General features: G+C 44.7%; 1 protein-coding gene across 2 annotated transcripts in view; it reads right to left on the reverse strand.

Moving 5' to 3' along the window:
* Positions 1-27,048, reverse strand: part of sapcd2 (suppressor APC domain containing 2) — a 34,359-nt gene that overhangs the window by 1,932 nt on the left and 5,379 nt on the right. Inside the window, exons 2-5 of one of the 2 annotated variants that reach the window (XM_084324745.1) lie at positions 13,069-13,202; positions 7,514-7,636; positions 3,052-3,153; positions 1,977-2,096 (exon numbers count right to left, since the gene is read on the reverse strand). In XM_084324745.1, the coding sequence (XP_084180871.1) occupies positions 1,977-2,096; positions 3,052-3,153; positions 7,514-7,636; positions 13,069-13,202 (479 nt within the window). Of the gene's footprint in view, positions 1-1,976; positions 2,097-3,051; positions 3,154-7,489; positions 7,637-13,068; positions 13,203-27,048 lie in introns of both variants that reach the window. The other variant, XM_084324744.1, reaches the window with a different exon arrangement.

Genomic DNA, 27,048 nt, shown 5'->3' on the forward strand with positions numbered 1-27,048 from the left:
TTTCTATTATGGGATGTTTAAATGCCCGATCTATTTCCAGGTTGTATAATAGTATATACGTCCAAATCATGTTGTTTTTTCGAGTTATTTCCACCGATCGATGTTCACTGTGTGAAGACTGAGTCTCTCTAACATTAGCGAGTGCCCGGACCACATATGGAGTGAGTCCTGCCGGGTTAAAGGTTGACATCCGGTTTCGATCTGCCGATCGGCCACCAGATGGCGCTCTTGAACCGCTAGAGAGTTGAGAGGAGGTCAGCACTGTGTGTCAAGGCTGCAGAGGGGAAATATGATTCCGATCACGTTTTCGGCAGTTAAAGTGTTAATAAACAGCAGTCTGTTATAATCACATTTTTATGAGCTAACGAATTCCATTATATTGGACATTTGTATTAATTATATCAAGCGAAGAACTGAGAAATTTGGCAGAGAGAGACGGCAACATTATCGTGGGTTTGCGTGATGAATCTCCACCTCCCAACGACTTATTTGCGAGAGTATGCCGCTGCAGAGTCGCAGATTCAGCTGTTTTCAGGCCCTATCTGGGGACCGTTCAGCAGCGCCCCCCACCCAACAGCTGAATTGCCAATGGCTGAATTGGAGTACTGCACTGTGCCGGCACTGCTGGTGTGCAGCTGTGGCTCTGCAGCTGCACATGCACTCGCAAACCCAGCACTAAACTCTCTCTGACAACGTCGTTGTCATTATTAGAAGCAACGATGAAACAAATGTAATGATTGTTTCGTTCATCGCATAGGCTATTTAATTTTAGCCTATTTTAATACAATTCAAATAATCAAATTGTGCTTAGAGGGAATTATTTTCACCGGACATTATGACCGGAGAGATTAAATATGTCAGACTTCAACAGATTTTGCTGGTCAAATACCGGTAATTACCGGCTAACGGAAACGCTGGTCTACATCTGTTTTTAATTCATTTTCAGTGACTAGTATCCAGTGTTTGTGTGTGCGCTGCCCGCACTCAGTATCAAAACAGTGGCTCGGGAGGTAGAGCAGTCGTCTGGTAATCCGGAGGTTCCCGGTTCGATTCCCGCTCCTCCCGGGCAGCGTGTCTAAGTGTCCTTGAGCAAGACACTTAACCCCTAACTGCTCCCGATGAGCAGGTTGGCACCTTGCATGGTTGCCTTTGCCGTCAGTGTGTGAGTGAATGGGTCAAATGTGAGGAACAAATTGTAAAGCGCTTTGGATAAAAGCCATATATAAATTGACCATTTACAAAGAATATGAGGTGTGTAAAAAGCATACACCGTTGGGGGCGGTGGGCAAGTAATGTACTCTGTGGATACCTGAACATGAGTATCATCACCGGTATCACAGACTACTGCGCTAAGCCTACTCCACAGTGCACACAAAGTAGGTTTCAGTTGTCCTCAGTCAGCTCGTACAAACAGGAGATCGACCCCATTGACTTTGCATTGGTTTGTGGCTAACTAGCCTGGCTAACATGAGGAATATCATTGATTGTGCTGAGAAAGGACTGTACCAATCAACACCATTACTAAATAATCTGATATGGCTAGGGGTCCAAGAATCTGAACTATCCCTTTAAGATAGTAAGTTGGAGTCTTGTGTTCATTCATTGTTAAAGACTTGGTTGAGTAATTTTGGGTTATCACATTCATGCTCTGAGTAATATGGATTGACTTCACAACTGCAAATACACAAGTTATTGATTTAGCTGAAATAATGTTTATACTGTATGTTACTAATACATTACAAAATTATATATATACATTTTATATATATATATAATATATATATATAGAAATAATTGATGAGAAATTTAGTCTAGTGTGTTGGGTAGAGGTCATGAAAGTTGCCAATACAAAAAGTGTCCCACTTTCGCTCAGTTCACCCCTATTTTCGTAACCCGAACCCTAAAATCGCGCAACACAACATTGAAAACCCAGTCCTTGTGTGTCCTTCCAGTGACTTCTACTCAGTGTCTCGTACCTGTGTGAGCAGTCTATTCTGGTCCTTCAGTCTCTGAATGGCTTGCGGAGGGGCCGGGACTGGGGGCTGGGAACTGGAGGAGAGAGCTGTGGGCTGACCCCCCGAGGAAGGGAACGACTGCTGTGAGAGAGACAGAGAGAGAGAGAGAGAGAGGGACGCGCCATATTAGCAACTGAGTGATGACCATTATCCTTGAGTGTAAAGCCTTAAGGTCCCCTTATAAGGGGACCCTGCTTTTCTTTATCATAAATCGATCAATAGAGACCGTATTAGATCCCCATGTGGGGTATCATTGGAAAGCCACACTCATAATGTTTTTTTTTCTTTTTTTGTAGCGAATACCATAGACCATAACCCTATCAAAACAGCAGTCAAAGTGTATATTTTCATTTTTACCAATGTTTTATACGATTTTACCGATTTACTGCCATTGGAAAGAAGAGCCTTTTCCCTATCCATAGATGTGTGATTTGGCCATAATAAGGTCAAGGTCAAGTTCAAGGTCAAATATGAATTTATAATTAAAATCGATTATAATTTATTACTGTATCTACAAATCCTTCTGTTTAATCATCTTCCCTTTATTCATTTGCTTAATTTCTTTTAGACTTGATCTCAAAAAGGTGGTGAATGAGCTCAGAGAGCGTCGCTCGGTTCCAGCACAATTGCAACATGGTGTTATTCACCGGCACAGATGCACAAATAAATCTTTTTTTCATTACAAATTTACTCAAGCCTAGTAACAGACACAATATTTCTGACACTGGAAATACATACCCCTACATTGTAAAGCGATTTGAGAGAAAAAAGCTCTATATAAATGCAATGATTCATTCATTCCCTCTACTACTCTGTAGTAGTTATCAACAATAAGGTCTTTAGATTATCAAAGTATAAACAAAACTGACAAAATTATCACATTTTCTTGGAACATGGAAGGTACAGGCAACCATGGGACCAGCACCACGAGTCCAGAATTCCATCCGGAGCAACCGGGCCTGCTGGTCTCATGACAACCCAGGAGTTGTTTACTTCCAAATAACAACTCCACCCTGTCATACTGATCAATACTCACCATCCCAGAGCAGGAAATGAGGTCGTTAAGGCAGCGGTTGACTTCCTGCAGTTTTGGAAGCAGAACATTCATGCGACTCTGATTGGCTTCTGTGAAGAAATCCTGGAAGGCCAGAAGAGACAAAGACACAGGACAGACACAGACATAGGACAGACGAAGTCAGACTCGGCTTTATTGTCACATTCCTATTCTATCACAGCATAGAGGAGTGACATCCTGGTCATGGACAAATAAACAAATACATAAACAAATAAACAAATACACAAATAAGGATGGATGACTCAACTTTATAAAGTTGACAAAAACTCATATTTCAGTCAACTTCAACTCCCTGCCAATCACTGAAAATATAAATATGTGATCCAAAGATCATACTGCAGGAGTATCAGAAAGTAACTGATAGATAATTATTTTCAATAAAGTGAACGGGGTAGGGGAGCTCCAGTAGCTCACCGCGTATCTCGGCGCTATTTCGGCGTCGGGGACAACCGTGCGCGTCACGGATCTGGGGTACACGAGCTCGACTCCCGGACTCGCCGTATTTTCTCAGAGTGTCTTCCCCTATCTATATCCCATTCAACCTGTTTCTGTCGGTCATGCTTGACCAGAAAAAAGCGATAAACGCTAAAAAGAACCAGCTGTCTGGTCAAAGTTAAAAAAAAAAAAAAAAAAAAAGTGAACGGGGTCGTCACTTGTTGGCCAAGCTTGGTTTGCCTTCATTTAGTTTGGCACTTATTGAGAGTTGATTAGTTTGAATATATCCTCCAGCAATTGACAAATTTCGGCAACACTGAGGCACTACTAAATGGTGATTTTTCAATCCATGCCTCATGCGGGTGGTGTCCACGCTCCACCCAGCAGGCATCATGAGGGTGGTGTCCACGCTCCACCCAGCAGGCCTCATGAGGGTGGTGTCCACACTCCACCCAGCAGGCCTCATGAGGGTGGTGTCCACGCTCCACCCAGCAGGCCTCATGAGGGTGGTGTCCACGCTCGTCGCTCCACCCAGCAGGCCTCATGAGGGTGGTGTCCACGCTCCACCCAGCAGGCCTCATGAGGGTGGTGTCCACGCTCGTCGCTCCACCCAGCAGGCCTCATGAGGGTGGTGTCCACGCTCCACCCAGCAGGCCTCATGAGGGTGGTGTCCACGCTCGTCGCTCCACCCAGCAGGCCTCATGCGGGTGGTGTCCACGCTCCACCCAGCAGGCCTCATGAGGGTGGTGTCCACGCTCGTCCCTCCACCCAGCAGGCCTCATGAGGGTGGTGTCCACGCTCCACCCAGCAGGCCTCATGAGGGTGGTGTCCACGCTCCACCCAGCAGGCCTCATGAGGGTGCTGTCCACGCTCCACCCAGCAGGCCTCATGAGGGTGGTGTCCACGCTCCACCCAGCAGGCCTCATGAGGGTGGTGTCCACGCTCCACCCAGCAGGCCTCATGAGGGTGGTGTCCACGCTCCACCCAGCAGGCCTCATGAGGGTGGTGTCCACGCTCCACCCAGCAGGCCTCATGAGGGTGGTGTCCACGCTCCACCCAGCAGGCCTCATGAGGGTGGTGTCCACGCTCCACCCAGCAGGCATCATGAGGGTGGTTGCTCACATATATGTCTGGCTTTAAATGATGCCCAGCAGGGAATGATGTTAATGAACAGAAGCGGTGTTTCCAGTGCAGCTCTTCTCATCGTGACTAGGTGCACTAGGGCTGGGTTTCAATTTCAATTACGACTTTGGCTTCCCACGATCATGAAAACAAGATAATCGAGATACAATTATTACTGTACCGCATGCCGCGCTGCTCTCATTTTTGTCTTGTGGTGTAAATGCAGTGCACCCTTCCTTCTAGGGCTGCAACGATTAGTCGACATAATCGACGACGTCGATCATAAAAACTCGTCGACGCAGAATGTTTGCGTCGATTACTGTAGTCGTAAAAATAAATAAATAAAATATTATTAAAAAAAAAGTTTTGCACTACCTATCTTTGTGAAAGTGGCTTCTCAGCTCTGGTCCAGCTGAAGACAGAGCAGAGGAACAGATTGGACATTGAGCATGACCTCAGAGTAGGGCTGGGCGATAAAACGATAACGATAACTATCGCGATAAATTATTTCCTCGAAATAAACATGAAACGTGGTCGCAAAGTTTCGATATATCGATTTCCAAGCTTGGCTCCGTTCAGCCTCGGCTCAGCACACTCACTAACAACAACCAACGTTACGTGATGACGTGACGTGCATACGCACAACAGCTAACAACCAATCAGTGAAGGAGATGGCCGAGAGCGAACGAGATCCGGAAGGAGACCCAGAGGTACTAGGACTCAACAACAAGGCTTGCTAGGCTAATTAGCTTGCACGGCGTTGTTTTATATATTTACGTGCCGAGTATGTGTGTGTTTTGAATTCTGAGGCCACGTTTAAGTAGTGTGGGGTATACAGTGGATGTCGTTTCAATATATTGTGGCGGAAGAGAGTATTTTAGTGTAATATTTAGCACATTGTCATGGAATACACCACTTATAAACAACAGGCTTGCTAGGCTAATTAATTCGCTTGCACGGCGTTGTTTTATATATTTACGTGCCGAGTATGTGTGTGTTTTGAATTCTGAGGCCACGTTTAAGTAGTGTGGGGTTATACAGTGGACGTCGTTTCAATATATTGTGGCGGAAGAGAGTTTTAGTGTCATATTTATTGTCATGAGATACTCCGCTTGTCGGCTGCTGCTAACGTGCGCGGACTGATGACGACATCAACTCGACTTGAGACATTCGCAGCAGCATAAGAAGTTAATTAAACTTGACAGACATTATATCGACGATAATTATCGATATCGAATTATATGAAAATAATTTTATAATTTTATCGCGATAACGTTTTTGGTCATATCGCCCAGCCCTACCTCAGAGTTGCTTTGTCTACCATCACCTCAGACTTTGAGACTCTTGTCAGGAGCAAACAACATCCCCAGTTATCCCATTAGTTCCCTGGGAAGAAGTCTGCTATATATGTTTTTTAGTTAAACACTTCCACTTTAATTTGTATTATTTAATTTATTTATCTTGTTATGAGTGATTGTTGTATTGTTCAAATACATTTAGCTTAAGATCCAAATTCAAATGTTTCATGAGTCATTATTTTAATTTGCTATGGGATCATCATATGTTATGTTAAGTTAACTGTTAAGGCAGAGGGACTGGACAACAGGGTGACATTCACAGGTGTGCAGACTTGAGCATGTGAAGTAAAACATGCATTGGAGAAGGAGCCATGCCCACAGGAAGCAGAGATTGAGGGTGTGACAAAAATAATCGTTAGATTAGTCGACTAATCGAATGACAAAAATAATCGTTAGATTAGTCGACTAATCGAAAAAATTATCGACAGATTAGTCGATTACCAAAATAATCGTTAGTTGCAGCCCTTAGTTCCTTCACAGCGGTGCGCTACCCCCCCCCCCCCCCCCCCCCCCCCTCCCCAAGCCCAAACAGTAGTTGCAGCTCGTGTTGAGAGGGAGGAGGGAGCTACGGCGTGTTTCTCCAGTTAATTTGACACGTCTTTGGTAACTTGTACAAGATGACAGAAATTATGTTCTCATATCAATGAGTAATCGTGTTTAATAATCGTGATTTATCTTCTTTTTTTTATCCACTTTCTCCCATTTTCTATTTTTTTCCCATCCCAATTTCGTATCGTCCAATTCAACCCTCCCCTGTCTCGAACGCTGTTTCTTGCCTCTAAGCCAGGGGTCAGGAACCTTTTTGACTGGGAGAGCCATAAAAGCCAAATATTTCTAAATATATTTCATTGAGAGCCATATAGTATTTTTAACATATAATAAATTAAATATGTCTTACTTTTAATGCGACTTCTGATGCTGCATGGTTTTGCTGATGGCCTTGTAATCTGGTTCATACGTGGTGAGGTTGAGCTTCATGCAGGCGTTGAGGCTTCCATCAGTTAAACGTGAGCGTAGGTTGGTCTTAATGTTCCTCATATGCGAGAATGACTGCCCACATGCATATGTAGAGCCAAACATGGTCAATACGGCAATACTCACACGCTGCATTGTGTGGTATGTCACAGGAAGCTCGTTCCACGGCGCGATCTTTCAGCGTCAGGGGTCTTCGCTTTGGAGGGGCGCCGTCCCCATCGCTTCCTGATTCTACTGCGCAGGCGCACCAACCGACCTGTAGGAGTCGCTGTCCACAACGCCCGATCCCCACCCATCAGTTTCCCACCCCCTAATACTGCCAATGTGTATTAGTACGGACGACCAGCTAAACTGAAAGCAATGTGGAGCGCTGGGATCGAACCCAGCGTCTCCAGCATTCGAGGTGAGCGCCTTGCACGAGGTGAGCCCACTGCACCACGTAGCCGCCCCTTAATCGTGATTTTTCTATATCAATCACAATAACCGGGATTATGATGGAGCAGCCCTACCGTGCAGTGGTTGCTCTGGCCGACCTGTCGCTGTCTCTCTGTGACGTTGTGGATCTGACTCTGGTACCAGTCCCTGGCACGCTCCACCAGCTCCAGACCTGCCAGCAAGGAGTCCTTCTCCTGCTCCAACTCCTTCATCTGCTTCAACTGTGAGGAGAGGAGAGGAGAGGAGGAAATGAGGGAGAAAATTAGGGGGAACAAGTAGCAAAGAAGGTGACAGGGGGGATGAAATTGGTGCATAGGGGAAGGAAGGAGGAACAAAGATGGGATGGAGTGAATGATGGGAGAAAGAGGAGAATAATTAGATTCGACTTTATTGTGAGTTCACACAAGGCAGTTTAAATGTGTCTTTCCCTGTATCCCTCCTAGTTACACACATAGTCCCCCTGCACATGTACATTTCTCCAGAGAGCAGGGTCGTCTAAAGTGAGTGCAGCTTTTGGGGTTCAGTGCCTTGCTCAAGGGCACACTCGCAGAGATAGGGAGCACTGTCGATCTAATGCCAGCCCCCCCAGCTGGAATACACCTTCCTGTATACCTCGGCCTCCATCTATACCTCTAGAACACCCTGATAGCACAGGAGGAGAGGAAGGAGAAGGGAGGGATGGGGGGGACGAGGGTTAAGGAGGTGGTGGAGGAGGAGAAGAGGGAGGATGAGGGGTTGGAGTGAGGGAGGAGAGGAGGGGGAAGAGAGGTAGAGGAGAAAGAGGATGAGAAGGTGTAAGAGAGAAGGAACAGGAGATAAGGAGTAGAGAATGAGAAGAGGGGAGGTGAAGGAGGAAGAGGGGGAGAAGGAGAAGGGGGAGGAAGAGGAGCAGTAGAGGAGAAGGGGGTGGGAAGAGGAGCAGTAGAGAAGAGGTTAGGAAGGAGAGTAATAGAGAAGGAGAGGAGGAGCAGTAGAGAAGGAGAAGAGGGGAGGAAGAGGAGCAGTAAATAAGGAGAATAGGGGAGGAAGAGGAGCAGTAGAGAAGAAGGGGGGAGGAAGAGGAGCAGTAGAGAAGGAGATGATGGGAGGAAGAGGAGCAGTAGAGAAGGATAAGAGGGGAGGAAGAGGAGCAATAGAGAAGGAGAAGAGAGGAGGAAGAGGGGAGAAGGAGCATGAGTGAGGGAAGAGTTAGAAGATAAGAGGGGAGGTGGAGGAGGAAGAGGTGGAGAAGGAGCATGAGTGGGGGAAGAGTTAGAAGATAAGAGGGGAGGTGGAGGAGGAAGAGGTGGAGAAGGGGAGGAGGAGTGAGAAAATATGAAAGTGAAAAAAGGGGGAGATGAAGATAGAGAAAGAGAGGGGGGTTGAAGTGAGTGAGTGAAAGAGGAGGAGAGGAGTGAGAAGAGGGAGGACAAGAGAAGGGGGGTGTAGCCCTCCGACGTGTAGGGAGAAGAGCAGAGCAGGGTCCATATTCACAAAGCCTCACAATGTGAGATTACTGATCTAGAGTCAGCTTCAGTCTGCTAGTTTGAATAAGGTCATGAAGACATACTATGTTCCTGGTCACTGACCTCAGATCAGATTCAGCACTCCTACTCTGGGGAGCTTTGTGAATAGAGCCCAAGACTGAGGAAAAAGGGGGGAGCCAAGGAGAGGAGAGGAGGGGAGGGGAGAGGAGAGGGAGAAAAGATGCAGGAAGAAGAAAAAAGAGAGGGTTGAGGGCAGAGTATGAAGAGAAGGACAAGAAGGGGAACAGAGAGGAAGGAGGGAGGTAAAGATGTAAGATGAGGAAGAGAGAGAATGGAAAAGTGGAGTAGGGGAGGAAGAGGGAGTGAGAGGAGGGGCAAGGAAAAAAGAAACAGAAGAGAGAAGAAGAAGAAAAAACATGGAAAACCTTTTTTCTCTCTCTAAACAACCACAACAAGTCGGCCGCTGATTCAAATCATGTGGTGATTCTTCATGTTCACTGCATTCCTCTCACAAAAGACGATCAGAAAACCTCAAACCAAAACAACAAAAGACATCTCAACCTAATCATCATATTTTTCCATGCATCTAATGGCAATGTTTTCATGTCCTTGCCAACAATCAAATGAAACCCATGCATTTCTTTATTATTATTATTTTTTTACTATGATGTCAAGGTAGGAAAACTCAAAACTCTGGTCTTTTCACATGGGGGCATCTGCGGCGGTCTCTTTTGTCCCGGGCCTGGAGACAATGGCGCCGTACCAATTGTGCCCGACTGACCCCCCCCCCCGGTCCCAGTCCCCCCACCCCTCATCCTAAACAGAGACAATGTTTAGAGGAGCAATCAGCCCAGCGTCATGGCAACCGCACAGCGGCCTAAGAATGGAGTAAACAGCAGACCCACTTCAACTTCAGCCTCCCCAGTGTATGTGTGTGTGAGTGAAAGTGGATGTGAGAGAGAGAGAGAGAGAGAGAGAGAGAGAGAGAGAGAGAGAGAGAGAGAGAAGTTTGTGTGAGAGAACGTGTCTGTGTGTGTGTGTGTGTGTGTGTGTGTGTGTGTGTGTGTGTGTGTGTGTGTGTGTGTGTGTGTGTGTGGTTACGTGTGTGTATGTGTGTGTGTGAGCACGTCCCAGCAAGGCTGCATTGAGTTGTGCTGACCAGGCTATCCATGCAGCCCATTGCCATGGCCCAGGCCCCAATGTTGGCATACAGCCACCTGGTGTGTCATCTATCCATCCCTCCATCCATCAAACTATTAATTAATTCATCAAACCATCCATCAATCCATCCCACCATCTCTCCGACCACCTGCCTTGTAAATACACTTCACACAGTAGCTCTCCCTGCTCCACCTAGCATATTAATATCTACATATCTAACGTTAGATACATACAGAGACTGAGGGGTGTCATATTCCAATTGTTATTAGACGGCCACCCGCTACATTGAATAAAGTTGACTGTATAAAGTTGACAGAGACTGAATGAGGGGTCAATACAAAAACCAAACTCAACCCTGTATCCTCCCGTGGTGCTACACACAAAACACATTTCCCCCCCCATTCACCATCTGAATGAGAGGGGAGAGAGAGAGTGGGGGACAGAGAGGGGGAGAGAGAGAGAAGGGGAGAGAGAAAGAGGCAGAGAGAGAGGGACAAATAGAGAGAGTGGGACAGAGAGGGACAGAGAGAGAGAGAGCTGAGGGGGGTTTATGGCTGGAATGAAGTGTGACCATGAGCGTGACCCACAGTGGCAGGCTGTGTGTTTGTGTGGCAGGCTGTGTGTTTGTGTGGCAGGCTGTGTGTTTGTGTGGCAGGCTGTGTGTTTGTGTGGCAGGCTGTGTGTTTGTGTGGCAGGCTGTGTGTTTGTGTGGCAGGCTGTGTGTTTGTGAGGCAGGCTGTGTGTTTGTGTGGCAGGCTGTGTGTTTGTGTGGCAGGCTGTGTGTTTGTGAGGCAGGCTGTGTGTTTGTGTGGCAGGCTGTGTGTTTGTGTGGCAGGCTGTGTGTTTGTGTGGCAGGCTGTGTGTTTGTGTGGCAGGCTGTGTGTTTGTGTGGCAGGCCACAGGCAGGGAAAAGCCTCTATTTAAAAAGGGCAAGGGGGGACTACACATACAAAACAAGGGAGGGAGGAATGGGAGAGCAAAGATTGAAAGGTTATGGAAAGGAGCACGGCGTGCGCACGCGTGTGTGCTCGTTTGTGTGCCAGCAATGCTGTATCTGTGTGTGCTGTGCACTTCCAACTCTGTACGAGCAAGTGTATTTGTTTGCGTGTGTGTGTGTGTGTGTGTGTGTGTGTGTGTGTGTGTGTGTGTGTTGTGAGCTGACTGAGCTCACACCCACAACACCAGTGTTACTAGTGACAAAGCAGACACACACACAATGCAAACAATGACATGACACCACACACACAGCCACACGTGCAACACAAACAATGACATGACACCCCCCACCACACACACACACACACACACACACACTACACAAACACAGAGCATTAAAGCTCAAAGCCCAAAATACAATATCACATTTTCAAACCTAATCCACAACAACTCCAAAGAGTACGATCCCTGCCTTGAAGTGCCCTTCGTAACACAGGAAGCTACAGTAGCAACAGGTTAGAAGCAGATAAACTCAGCTATACTGCCAAATAACATAAAGCACAGACAACTCTTATCATTTCCACGACCAAACCATATAACAGTAGGTCTATTTTAGGTTTTCACACATGAGCAATGCATTCAAACCTCATTATCGAAAGACCGTAGGTTTTAGTGTTATTTAACAACCGTACAGGCTGTGTACTATGAGGCTATATACAGTATAACATTCCCACTACAATTCACAAATGATTTGGATTGACTGCGCAGCTGCAAATCCGTTTTTTCTTTTTAAACCTAATCTGTTTGTTTTTTACAGGGAGGATTGCACCTGGATAGTGAGCTCTCCAACATAAACACTGTGACCCGTCAGTCACTGAGCTTGTTGACACATCTATTTCCTCCCCTATCTCTCATCAGCCCCCTGGTTTAAATATTGACACAACCTGAAATACATCTACAAGTGGTCAAACACACACACTCATACCAAAGATGCAATTGCTGATAACCTCGTATTCGATCCATCCTCCGACAAACTCAACTCACCCAGAGGAAAAAGTGCAGGGCCTTGCTGCTGTACAGACTGCTGCTCAGGGGGATGAAGACGGTGGTGTAGGCCGCCCAGACAGCTGTCCAGGCTGGGCCGGGCCGGCCAAGAGAGTCCCCTGCCTCCACCAGGCCCTGGGGCCCGAGCCGGCTCACTACCATTGGGGCTAGCAACGGGTCAAAGTCGGCCAGGGGTGGGCGGGCGGGAGGGTGTGAGGGTGGGAGGGAGGGAGGGAGGGAGGGAGAGTGGGAGGGATGGAGGGAGGGACGGACGGTAGGGTGGGGAGGGGAGGCGGGAGGGAGGGAGGGAGGAGGAGAGGGGGAGGGAGGGAGGGTGGGAGGGGGGGAGGAGGTCAGTCAGTCAGTCTCTCTGGACAGAGAGAGGAAAGGGAGAGAGGGGAAAGAGAGACGGGCTGCAAGGGAAAAGATGAGAGAAAGAGACGTAAGGATAGGAGACAGAAGGGAAAGGAGGCAGAGAGAAAGGCAGGCTGAGAGGAAATGGGAAAACGGAGAGGCAGAGGGGAGAGGGAGAGAGAGAGAGGGAGAGTGAGAGAGAGGACGAGAGCAGGCAAGAGCCGGGGGGCCGGAGAGTGGGAGGGGCCGCGTAGGGGAGGGGGCGGGGTGGGGAGACGGGTGGGAGGGGATTGAACGGTGGGTGACGGCCAATCGGGGAGCAGTGAGTCTACACTAAGCAGAGCCCTGCTTGGCTGAAAGGCTGGGATCTTGTTGATCTGCTCTGCAACCTGTCCCTGGAAGCAACATCTAATGAAGCTGTCAGCTCAGTTGGACCCGAGTCTAAACAGACATGAAGTAGGCCCCAAACCACACCAGTGAGTGGACAGTTTACAGAAAGACTTTGTCAAAACCGACACCACGGTTTCACACAATGAAAGCCCAGGGCACATTCAACGGTCACTGCATGTATACACCCACTTCCTGTGTGTGTGTGTGTGTGTGTGTGTGTGTGTGTGTGTGTGTGTGTGTGTGTGTGTGTGTGTGTGTGTGTGTGTGTGTGTGTGTGTGTGTGTGTGTGTGTGTGTACCAACCATTCCATAATCCACTCCATTAGTGATGGTGTGCCGTCTCTGTTCGTCTCGGTTTCGCCCGTGTCGCCTGGAGCCCCCGACAAATCCTGTCGCCGATTCGCTCTGGGATCTCGGAAGTCCCGCCTCCACAACACCTGGACAAATGGGAGGGCAGTCACATCTCAGATCGATTTCAACACTGTAGGCATTGATTACTACTTTCACACGCCCAACATTTCAACAGGTGATGTGTAAACACCAAAGAGCTTTATTCATTTTGAACACAGCAAAGTTTACAAGTGGGGTTTATTATGAGCAATGACAATTCTGACTGCTAGTTGTGAATTTGCCCCTCAAACAGGTAATCAAAACATTGATTTTAGTGTATTCTGTTTTTCCAGCACGCACACAAGGACACACAAGCATGTAGGGTTGCTCGATTATGCCAAAAATCATAATCATGATTATTTTGGTTAATATTGAGCTCACGATTATTTAACACGATTACTCATTGTCTTGACTTTGGAAACATACACTTATTAAACTTAAAAAATATGAACTTAAAAAAATTGATAATAGTGGATTTCCTTGAACTTTGAATATAATTCTACTGAAAAACAAAAACATGACCTGGTTCAAAGACTTGAGGCCTGGCTTAAAAACATCGATTAAGCACTGGGTGCAATTGTGGATCAGCTGTGGATCAACCAAGCCCCAACATGTCTTTGGACTGCAGAGAAGCCACAGTGAACACCGTCCAACCTATCTGCACACAGAACACACAGTTGTCACTATAACTAGCTTACAAAAGCAGCTTGATTATCATAACCACTCAGCGGGTCCATAGTCAGGGTAATTTCTTCCTAAAGGTGCAGAGAGGATTTATTTAACCCTTATATACCAAGGCAGGTTTTATTGACTGGGGGAGTGGGAGGAAGCATTACACACATGAACTCACTCACACTTGGAGGCTGCTCACAGCACAATCACAGTGTGGTGTTATTGGCCACTGAATAGTTCCATTGGAGCGTTAACTGCCTTGCTCAGGGGCTCCTCGACAGGATAATTGACTCTTGGTGGTGGGAAAAGGCCCATTAAACCTGCATACCTAATAAGCCAAGCTGTATGTTTATCTCCAAATAAGAAACAAATAAAACCTTGTGAAAAACATAACAAGGTACTGGTGATGCATTAACTTACAGTAAGTGCAAAACAGTATTCACAATAAAATAGGAAGAACTGAATCTGTAAGAACTTAAATCACTAATGATGTGAATATTTTCTCAGGTTTTATCTTTGCTATAGTATGGTTATGAACTCAAAAGTAGTGGTATCAGGTGAGTAGTGGTATCAGGTGAGTAGTGGTACCACTACCAGTTGAGTAGTGGTACCAGGTGAGTAGTGGTACCACCAGGTGAGTAGAGTGGTACCAGGTGAGTAATGGTATCAGGTGAGTAGTGGTATCAGGTGAGTAGTGGTACCAGATAGGGATGTCCCGATCACATTTTTTTGCTCCCGATCCGATCCCGATCATGTGATTTTGAGTATCTACCGATACCGATCTTTCCCGATCCCATCCCAATTTCTCACATTACATTCACCCTGAATGTTGACGTTATCCAGGTGAAAAGTTAACTTCATTCAAAGTGCAGGCACTGATAGGAGATAGGGAGCTGTTCAGAAGACAGGAACAACTACTAGATCCAATTACCAGATTCACTATAAACATATGGAACACAATAGTAAAGAAATACAAGCTAGAAAAAGAATCTAAGATACTGAGATGGATAGCACACGACAACAAATTCAGACCAGGGATAGAAGATCATGGGTTCAAGAGGTGGGAACGGGGGGGTATAACAGCAATGTGCACGATGACAGAAGGAAGGGAGATGCAGACTCTACAAAAATTGAAAGAAAGATACGGACTAGAGAATAGGGACCACTTTAGATATTTACAGATTAGGGACTACTATAACAAGGAAATAAAGCAAGATAGAGACAAAGAACAGAATGGGGTAATTAAGATAATGGTAAAGTCATACGAAGGACGGAAGGGGAGGGTGATATCAGCACTATATCAGGCAATAATGGACAGTAAGGGAAATACAACATTGTATGTGAAAGAAAAGTGGGAAAGAGAGTTGGAAATAGAGATAACAGAGGAGGAATGGTATGACACATGTAAGACACAACAAACAACCACAGGATCAAGGATATGGAGGGAGTTTGGGTGGAAAAATATAATTAGATACTTTATAACACCAGAAATACAGGGCAATTACACACCAGCAAAGAAAACATGTTGGAGGGAGTGTGGACAGGAAGGGGCGAACCATACACACATATTCTGGGGATGTCAGAAGATAAGGCACTACTGGGAAGAGATAGGAGGGATAATAAATGAAATAATAGGATACGAAATACCCCAGGGAGGCCAAGTGTTGTATTTGGGGAATCTGTCACAGGAAGGAATCCAAGGGGAAGACAAATATTTGATTAAGATATTGATAGTGGCAGCCAAGAAAGCTTTAACTAAACTGTGGTACAAGGTAGAAGTACCGACAAAGGATCAATGGATAGAGTTGGTAGAGGGGATACAGGAAATGGAGAGAATCACACATCTGCTGAGGCTGCAAGAAGAAAAGTTTGAATGGAAATGGGGAAAATGGGAAGAATACAGGAGGGGAAGTAACGACATCACAGAGGTTTGAAAAGGATACAAGGAAATGAATAAAAATGTAAATAAATAATGCAAATGTAGAATGGACCGAAGGACCCATGTCACACTTTTTCTTTACTCATTTTTGTCTATTTGTTTTAATTTATGTACTGTGTATTGTCTATGAATGTTGTCTATGTATGTTGTTGAAAAAATGAAAATAAAAATTTACGTTTAAAAAAAAAAGAAAAGTTAACTTCATTTGATTTGATTTGATTTGAAGTCTTTATTTCGAACATGCAATGAATACAACAAACAATAACAAAAAAGAAAAACAACTCAATCTGCATGTTCGAAAAGGAGTAGGAAGAAGTATACACTTATTTAATCCTACCCCTTTTCCACTACTCAAATGAGTGTACTATTTTAAACATAAAAAAGAAAAGAAAAGAAAAGAAAAAAAAAAATTCAAGCGAGTAATCTAAAAACTCCGCCTCCAACCTGCTGCTTCATGAGAGCAATGGTGCCATCGTCTGTAAAAATCAGGTGACTGCAAGTTCTGCAACTAGTGGATGTCCCTCATCCTTGACATAAATCATTTGAAAAAATTCTTCTGCTCTGTGTGACAATAAATAAATGAATGATGATATGCAATTTAAAACCAAAACTAAGGCGTCAGTATGAGTTTAAGACGTGAACATGGTCATGTTTGTTGAATTAAAAAAAAGTTACAAAAAAAAATCCAGATATTTTTTTTTATGATACCGATCTTCTGAAAATCACGTGATCGGCCCCCGACATCCCTAGTACCAGGTGAGTAGTGGTATCAGGTGAGTAGTGGTACCAGGTGAGTAATAGTATCAGGTGAGTAATGGTATCAGGTGAGTAGTGGTATCAGGTGAGTAGTGGTATCAGGTGAGTAGTGGTACCAGGTGAGTAGTGGTACCAGGTGAGTAGTGGTACCAGGTGAGTAATGGTACCAGGTGAGTAATGGTATCAGGTGAGTAATGGTATCAGGTGAGTAATGGTATCAGGTGAGTAATGGTATCAGGTGAGTAATGGTATCAGGTGAGTAATGGTATCAGGTAGGGGTGGACGGTATGGTCTAAAATTTATATCACGGTATAATTTGAAGCATAGACGGTAACGGTATATATCACGGTATCAGTGTTTCTGTTAGAATAATTTTTTTTGCCTGATAGGCAGGCTATATAAAGAATGACATCCTCAAGGCATGTAGATTTATAATATTTTAACTTAAAACTAGGCTACTTTTGCGTATAAAGTTATTATATTCCAAATAAAATAAGTCCAGAGTCGAGACTCCTGCTCCCATTGCAAACAGCGGGGCTGGATTTCGCTAGAAGCATATGTAGCTGCAGAGCCGCAGAGCGAATTGAATTGAATAAGAATTGAGACAAAGGTGCCACTCATCCTCAGCTTTAAGAATTGACAATTGTGTCAACAAATTGACACATGTGTCAACAAATTGACACATGTGTCAACAAATTGACACACAAAATGCTTAGAGACGCTGGGGGTCAGAACGGCGCAAGGGTGGGGGGGCGCTGTTTGACGGGCCTGTGACCAGACCTGAAAGAGCCACTGGCTCTGCGGCTCTGCAGCTGCATGCTATTCGCAAATCCACTGCTGCACGCCTTCCTCCCGGCTCCCGCTGCTGCCGTCGTTATCATAACACTACACACATATCGTAATGTTTACAGCAAACTGTAGTTGATCACCAGGTATGTTTTATTAACGTAGAATAATTCATATAAGAAAAACGATAGGGAAATATCTTACCTTTCTCCACTGGTTAAAAATGCCAGGAACTGAAATTGAAACTTGCTGTGCGCCGCGGTGATATGTGTTTATTATGAAATGACAATTGCGTGTTGACACGCCCACTGCGCGAAGCCTCCTAAATAACTTTTTCCAGTTTGCACATATCTATTATCTATGACTAATTCTATCTATTTTTAGGGGCAAATGCGATTGAAATAGTCGCGCTGTGGTTACATGACGTCATTGCTATTTTAGAGCTGCTCTACCGGTTAAACGGTATAGTCAAAATACATACCGTAGAGCAAATTAATACCGTTTATACCGTATACCGTTTATACCGTCCACCCCTAGTATCAGGTGAGTAATGGTATCAGGTGAGTAGTGGTATCAGGTGAGTAATGGTATCAGGTGAGTAGTGGTATCAGGTGAGTAATGGTATCAGGTGAGTAGTGGTATCAGGTGAGTAATGGTATCAGGTGAGTAGTGGTATCAGGTGAGTAGTGGTATCAGGTGAGTAGTGGTATCAGGAGACAAAAAACATACTTTTTACTCCTTACATTTAAAATGCAGACCTACAAAGTACAAATCTCGCCGATCCAACCATTTTAATTAGTGTATTTGTTTCTCTGGCCAAACTAACGTTAACGTTATTAATCCTGGGGCCGCACTTTATTTAAAAACAGCCGATCAAATCCCCATTAGGGCTGAACGATTAATCGATTTTAAATCGAAATCGCGATTTTAAATGATGCAATTAGCAAATCGCAAAAAACAAAAGAAATCGCAAAAAAGAATTTCTTTAAAAAAAAGTTTTTTACCAGGAAGTCCCATTGAGATAGATACAAGATCTCCTTTGCAAGTTGTTGTTATTGTTGTAGGAACAGTTTGGGAGAGGGAGGTAAGGGGTTTTAGATTGTGTGTTGTGAAGTTTAGACTTCAGAGAGAGAGAGTACAGAAAAAAGGTACCACATGGCTTTTTTACATACAGTTACGGCTATGTTTGAAGTCTCACGGTGTTCCATTAGACATACCAATTGAACACCACAGATACCACAAATTCTTCTATGAAAGAGAGACATCGAGAGGTTTTGTTTCAGATTTTTATCATCAATTACTAACGTCCTCGTATGAAACCCTCCAACTAGATTCTGTCTGGAGGAGGGATATACCAGACCTGGAAAGTGACTTTGATTGGCAAGGAGCCTGGGCAAATGTCCGACTTACATCAAGGAACCCGGACCATCAACAAATCAATCTTAACTATATTCACAGGACATACTTGACTCCTATAAGACTGAACAGAATGGGTCTTAAACAAGACTCCAAATGCTCCCAATGTACAAACGGGGACGAAGGGACATTTATGCACATGTATTGGGACTGCCCACCAGTTAAGACATTCTGGAAAGATGTGACCAAACAATTATCAAAACTCGTATCTTGGAATATACCTGTACACCCTTCTGTATTACTATTGAATGATGTTTTTGAGTTTGCAGTAAATCCACAGCTAAAAAGATTGGTTTTATCGGGTATCACAGTAGCTAAAAAGCTGATCGCATCACGCTGGTTTCAACCGGAAAAAATGTGCCGGAAAGTTTGGTTTCTTACATATCTCGATGTGATTTATCAAGAAATGTCTACAGCAAGAATTCTGGGTCTCAATGAATCCAAAATGTCAATGTGGTTAGAAGTGGTGGAGAGAATAAAAGCTAGCTTATAATGGTAGTGTCTGGTTAGGAGCGAGGGATAATGGAGGTACTATCCAAAGAGGGGTCCGGGAGGGGGGGGTTCGAGCTGGAGCATAATAGGTTTTTAGATAACAGGTATTAGGGGTATATCCTGTATAAGACATTGGTATAAATGGTCATTTCGTTGGATATACACTGTATATTAATGCTTGTGTATCTTATCGTGTGTTGTCATGTTTGTTTATATGTGTTTAAAAAAATAATAATAAAAAAAAAAAAGTACCGTTGGGTACCGGTATCGATTCCCAGGTAAAAAGAAACATTTTCAGGCTCTGTGTCCCGAACAGACCCACTGCGTAGGCCATATGCAAGCCGCATTTTACAATAAACCTCTGTGGGACTGCTTAATTTTTATTTTATTATAATCGCAAATTTTATCGCAATCGCAATATCTGTCAGAAAAATCGCAGTTAGATTATTTCCCAAAATCGTGCAGCCCTAATCCCCATCAATGGAAAATTAACCCGCCCATACCCATGCTGATTGGTCCTTGTGCAAGACTAGAAAGTGGGGATCTTTGATTAAACATCTGCTATCCGAAGAATAGACAGTTAGAGTGACAAGCTACAGAAGATGGCCACAAACGATAGTACGAGTGATGAAGAGGACGAAACGGAACATTTCCTTGCCCTGAAATAAAAAAAAAGTTTTTACTTTAACTTTTTAGTATTTAAGTACATTTAAAAGTAGAAACCTTTTGACTTTTACTCAAGTGTGTTTTGAGACAGATACTCTGACTTTTACTTGAGTAAGATTTTGAGACAGTACCCATACTTTCACTTAACTATAATTTCTGGGTACTTTTTACACCCCTGGATATCAGGTGATATCAGGTGATATCCGGTGAGTAGTGGTATCAGGTGAGTAGTGGCATCGGGTGCTATCAGGTGGTACCCACACCTGGAGAACTCTCAATCAGATAAATCAGAGTTATCTTGTGATCAAATCTAATCAGATTGCTCTTGATATGTCTATAGATGATTGATGATAAAGGGCCCTGGACGATATGCCAAACGGCATTGTTGTAGCCTAGTAATGTAAACACAAGTCTGCAGCCAAAATATAACCCCCCCCCCCAATGTCTGATATTGCAGTATCAGTTCACACCACAGGAGGGCACTATGTTCCTCAAATACCTGAACTTCTGCTATCAATCAAGCAGCACAAGCCATCAATTCCATTACATGCTTGCACACTAAAAACACAAGGACAACTTACTAAATGAAAATACAGAACAGGAGACAACAAAGCTGCTATCAATTCCATTATGTCACTCTGTAAATAATGTCCCCAGTAACCCCACTCCGGTGGTTGAAAGTGAAATATATGTGTGGCGAGGCCAAAGCAAATGATGTCTCTCTAAACCTCACTGGAAATAATCTCTCAGAGACCTTGAGAACATGGGAGAAGCACCCTTGAGCAAACAATGTTTTACGAGATCCCCACCGAAAGCCATTAACCTTTAGGATTATGGATACAGGGAGAACCTGAGATGAGTGACGTGTTGAGAAGTCGTAGGTGTAGGGGAGAAGCGAGTCACAGGAAGGTAAGGAAGATGGCACTGATGAAACTGCCTGGGCTAGGTTTCCCAGACGTAGGGAGGTCAGACTGCCGTCATCGAAAGAAAATATATATTTTTTGATATTTGTGGTAGAGCAAATATTTATTTAAATAGCATATTCCACCTCTGTGAGATGGTCTACATTTACAACATAAAAATAAAGTAATAATAATTTTGAAATGATTTGACCCGGTAATATTCTATCATGGAGGTGGCCCTCCGAGAGGATTTCAAATAGTGCCTCAACTTGGCCACTTTGGCCACATTGAATTACAAATACTTGACGGTGCACCCATCGCCCCACCCATCACACGTTTCTTTGGTTAAAAACTCAAAAGGCCCAAACGGAAATAATAATCCGATTTCACACGGTTGTGGTTGAGAACGTTTGACCTCCCTACCAAAAGCACCTTTGTGATAAGACCATGTGTGTCCCATTGTGACCCAAAGATCTTTGTACTCAAGGTGGTTTTGGGAAACAACAAGTACTGGTGTTTACTATAAAGGGTTGTAGGCGACAGAGAAGTGAAGGAGAAGTGTGGCAGACAATCGCGATCATATCTTCTAGATATGGATGTCCTCACAGAGACAAATACTGGGCATGGGTGTTCAGAGACAGGCTATTGTTGACGGCCGTTTCTAAAGCTAGTTGTATCACTCTGCGTGCAGGTGATCTCACATAGCCCGGGGCGCTAACGACTGACAAGGAATGTCTCCTCCTCTTCCGTCCCACTGAGCATTCTAAGAGAGAACGACTGGTTAGAGAGCATGATTGTATGTGTGTGTGTGTGTATGAGTGGATGCATCTATGCGTTTCTCCTGTGGTGCGTTTCTCACGCCTCACAGCTAATGTGTGGTCGGAGACATGCAGACGGGCAGCAAGCTCTGACAGGTCTCCTGAGAGAGACGCCCCACCCACCCATCCCAGCTCCCGTGCAGCACAGATAGGCTGCAGTTTGGCTGTTAAATAAATAACACCCAGTCTCCGAATAGCAGAGTTCAACCAGGCCTGCACTCTATGGTGACTACAATGTTCAACAAAATTGTAAATGGTAAATGGTGCTTTTATCCACATTATTTAAGCGCTTTACAATTTGTTCCTCACATTTTACCCATTCACTCACATTCACACACCGATGGCGGAGGCAACCATGCAAAGTGCCAACCTGCTCATCGGGAGCAATTAGGGTTAAGTGTCTTGCTCAAGGACACTTCGACACGCTGCCCGGGAGGAGCTGCGGGAATCGAACCGGGAACGAACCGGGAACCGGGAACCTCCGGATTACCAGGCGACTGTCGCCCCCATGGGTCTTTGGGAGAAGAACACTGTAAAAAAGATGGGATCCCAGGCATTCAAGAAATATATAGGGAGGAAAATGTCTTACTTATTGTGTCGTGGCTACATAGTTAAAAAACAGAGCTGGTCTTCATCAGGGCATTAGTGAAGTTGCTACGAGTTCACCCTTTATATTCACCAACACAGGCCCACGATAAAGGGCAATCCCGTCCGTCGTACATAGGTGATTGAGCAATCAATCAATCAATAAATTCTAGAAAAGCACATCAATAAAATCACAACATGACATTAAATACCAAACAAATCTCCACCCCTTGTTAGTGAATGAATGAATGAATGACCTTTATTTATATAGCACCCTTCACAGCACGAATGCACAGGGTGCTTTACACTACAGCTTAATATAAAAACACAATAAAAACAAAATCAGAAATAAATGACAGACAAACAGCAGTTAAAAACAGTGAAACCAGATAGAAAAAGTAGAATAAAAGAATTTGGATAAAATCATGAGTCACTAATTAAAACAACACTATAGAACAGTGAGGACAAGAAAAAGGCGCCTATGTGTGATCAAAAGCCTGCCTGAACAAATGTGTTTTTAGTTGTTTTTTAAAAGAGTTCTCAGAGGGGGCAGTTCGCAGGTCCAGGGGGAGAGCGTTCCAGAGCCTTGGTGCTGTCACCTCGAAGGCTCGATCACCCCTTGTTTTTAGCCTGGTCCTGGGGATCACTAGGAGGTGCTGATCGGCAGATCTGAGTGAGCGGGTGTTGGTGTAGGGATGGATGAGTTCCGTGATGTAGATAGGGGCCTGACCGTGAAGTGCTCTGAAAGTGAAAGTGAGGACTTTGAAGTGAATTCTATAGTGTACCGGGAGCCAGTGCAGGGATACCAAAATGGGAGTGATGTGACATGATTTTTTTGACCTTGTGAGTAGCCTGGCTGCAGCATTTTGGACCATTTGTAGTTTATCTGTGGATGATTTGGTGAGACAGGTGAAAAGTGAGTTGCAGTAGTCAAGCCTAGAGGAAATAAAAGCATGCACGGATAGTTCTAGTTCAGAGTGAGATATGATGGTGCGCAGTTTTGCAATGTTTCTGAGGTGAAAGAAGCAGGTGCGTGTGAGTGTTTTGACATGTTTGTCTAGGTTCATGGCCTGGTCAAAGACAACACCCAGGTTTCTCAGGTGGGGACGTATGTTGTCTTTAAGGGACCCCAAGTGAGTGGCCACTCTAGCTGCAGTCTTTTCAGCTGCTACGATCAGCACCTCCGTTTTATTTGCATTTAACTGGAGGAAGTTACTCCCCATCCAGCTCTCAATGCCGAGCAGGCACTCCTGGAGAAGGCTGAGTTTCTCCAAGTTGTCGGGTTTAAAAGAGCAGAGTAGTTGTATGTCGTCTGCGTAGCAGTGATATTTAATGCCGGTGAATTTATTGATGAGGAGGCCTAGGGGAAGCATATAAATGGCAAAGAGGAGTGGTCCTAGCACCGATCCCTGTGGTACCCCACATGGTGGCCTAATATGTTCCAACCCTTCGTCTCCCCAGCCTTTTAAGTGGGGGTGGTGTCGTTCATGTAGTGGTACTGTCTCTAGAGGCTGTCTCTCATCAAGAGTCAAGACATTCGACTCCCGGAGAGTCAGCATTGCCTTGGCTCGGGCTGATCGCTATACTAACTCGTTTGGCTGAGTTAGGGGGAGGGGAGCCGTGGGTGGGTCCTGGGCGTTGTGGACAGCGACCCCTACAGTTCGGTCGGGGCGCCTGCTCAGCAAGGGTAGGATCTGGAGAGAGGTAGTGCAACCTTCCACACGTTACTCTCCCGGTGAGAATCTGCGCGGCCAGGCTGGCTGCCGGCTGGCTGCACATGTGTCGGAGGAAAGCATGTGACAGTCTCCGGCCTCTCGGACCAACAGTAGGGCAAAGTGTGCAACAACCAGGAAGGGGGTTGGGAATTGGCATAACGACTAACAGTGGGATGGAAGAAAAATCGGAAAAAAGAAGGAGGGGAAAAAAAAGATAAAAAAAAAAAAAAAAAAAGTCAAGACATGACAACTGTCAGTAAATCAGACTCAAGCTAGGTGTTGATGCTGTTTAAAGGAACACAGCAACATTATTGGGAATGTGATTACCGTATTCCACTAGCTGGCCTGGCTCTTGGCCAGAAACACCTCTCCCAGTTTTAGGCTAGGCTAGTGGTCTGTATCTGCTTCATTCATTTGTGCTAAGCTAGGCTAGTGGTCCATATCCACTTCCATTGATTTGTGCTAAGTTAGGCTAGCTTGCAGCCGGTTAGCTTTCTACTGAACGCACAGAGGAAATTGGTATCTATCTTCTTGACTAACTCTGGAGAAGACAGTAAGCCCATTTCCCATAATGTTGGCATGTTCCTTAAAAAAAATTTACTCATGACATTGTGGTTCTATATTCATAGTATTCCATGGCAGACATCTTGGTATCAAAATGAGGTGTATTAACCACGTATGTATAATATACACTTCCACTTATTTAATATATTTAACTTTCAATCAAAATGTTTACTGTCAAATTATTACTAGATATGTTGTGTTTTGTCTTTCTTGGTGTGAGCAAGCACCAAGACAAATTCCTTTTAAAGAAGCGTATTGTGCAAATAGTGTGGTGAAGGGTCAAATGCAGTGGGGTGAAGGGTCAAAACTAAAATCTGAAAAGTGTCACTGCTGTACAGAATATAGAGTAATAGTTAATAGAAGCGTAATAGATAGAATACAGGCTACAGAATAATTGTAGGGGTGGAAAGAATTGTTGCTCTACACAGGATATGTTCACAGTCTTTGTAAGGGCCATAACTACTGCACTTGAGAATGCAAGAATATTGGCTGGCAAGACATACCACGAGAACACTGAATAGAATAATATGATAAATGTACTCTCTAAAGCCTAACTTTTTTTCAACATGGCTGTTGTCCATGCCAGTTCCAGGGGTGGTCAGAAGAATGTCACCAGCGTTGTGCTTCTGTGCGCCAGGCCCTGCCTGCAGTAATCTGGCCTAAACCAGATTCATGTTGGAAGATTACTGCATGGACACCGCTTTCCTCTTTCTCTCTATCCATCTATCTATCTATACTGGCGAGCGCCCACTGTGTAATGACTGGGTAATGTAAGTAGTGAAGGCCCTCGGTGCTCTAGAGAGAGAGAGAGAGAGAGAGAGAGAGAGAGAGAGAGAGAGAGAGAGAGAGAGAGAGAGACATAGAGAGAGAGAGACATAGAGAGGAGCGAGAGAGAGAGAGAGACATAGAGAGGAGAGAGAGAGTGGAGAGGGATGTGTCACACTTATAGCTCTAGACAAGCCTGGTTGTATACAGATCAGACAAGCTCTGACAGACTCCAAGAGCTCTGTGTGCACGGGAGAGAGATAGCTAGAGAGAATGAGTGTGAGTGTGTGTGCTGAGTGTGTGTGCGTGAGTGTGTGATGTGTGTCTATGTGTGAGAGAGTGTGTGTGTGCGTGTGAGGGGGGAGAGTGAAAGTGACTGAGTGGGGTGCATTTCCCTGCAGCTCTTTCTTCACCCCCAGTGGACAAGGGGCCGGTCTAACAGGCTCCACTCTCTCCCATTGGACACTCGTGCAACGGTCCATCGCCCCTTGCCCAATCAGAGCGCCTGGGCCCCACGGATCCTCACAAGTTGAACTCTGGCTAAAAGTCTCTCAAGGAATTTCAGGCAAGATCTCTGGCCTGGTCAATGGAACATGAGGGTAATTATTCAATTAGGCACCCTTCACTGGGTCAGAGCCATTAGAGGGCCTTTGACATAATACCAGTTGCTAGTTAACATTGGTGCACCCCCCCCCCCTTCCAAATGACTGTTGTTTGACCTCTGTTAGGGGTCCTGGAGGTCTCCTCTTTAGGTTACCATTTGCGGGTTGTTTAAGGGGTGAAGGATTTACTACTGCTCTTCACCTCTCAAGACGGTAAACACCCACACACTTTTACACAGCCCAGTCGACAAACACTGACACACTGACACACAGCAGACGGTGGTTGTAATTGTGTGTTTATCTGTGGAAAAGGGCCAAACCACACATTGGAGATTTACTGGAGTTTCTTCTGTAGTAGGCAGCCGTGTGGCAGTGCTATTTGTAATTTTGTAAACATTTACATTTCATTTAGCTGCCGTTTTTATCCAAAGCGACTTACAAGTTCTGTATGACTAACATTTAATGATATTTAACATTTTATTCTATTTGTAACATTTAATGAAACCAGACTGAACCTCTGCAATGTTGGAATTTTACCCGTGTACAGTTTAATTGGTGGATTCAAATAAAAGCAGTTAATAGGTGTGTGTGTGTGTGTGTGTGTGTGTGTGTGTGTGTGTGTGTGTGTGTGTGTGTGTGTGTGTGTGTGTGTGTGTGTGTGTGTGTGTCTATATCTTTATCACAAGCAAACACGATCCCAGTTGTGTGTCTGACAAGAGCTGTAATTCAAGAAGCTCCGGTCCTGATTCATGATCTTACACACCGCGCTTGGGAATAATATCGACTCAGAGTTTTCTCTTTTTCTTTCTCCAAATTGGCTCCTGTAATTCCTTAACACTTTCAGCGCCACGCTTAATCCCCATCCCTATCGCTAGAAGGCCAGCTTAAAATAGTAATTTATGCTGTGTTTCACGATGTTTGGAGAGCTGTGTGTGTGTTCTGTATTATAGCTGTGGAGACAATGGTGTGGCTAATTTGACAGACACTACTTGTAGTCCAAAATGTAAAAAAAAAATTGTTTCTACACACTGTAGTTTGTAGTTTATTACACGCGAAACATCGCACATTTCTAAGATAATCCAGTCTTTTTTCATAGATCGCGAGATAAAACGCGTTATGTGCAATAAGCCCGAATCATTCTGGTTGATTCCCTGAACCCCCAAATCAAAGGTATATAACATGTACATATGTACCTTCACAAAATCATCAAGGGGG

This window comes from Notolepis coatsorum, assembly GCF_963971535.1.
Source record: "Notolepis coatsorum genome assembly, chromosome: 11".
In the NCBI taxonomy this organism is placed as follows: domain Eukaryota; kingdom Metazoa; phylum Chordata; class Actinopteri; order Aulopiformes; family Paralepididae; genus Notolepis; species Notolepis coatsorum.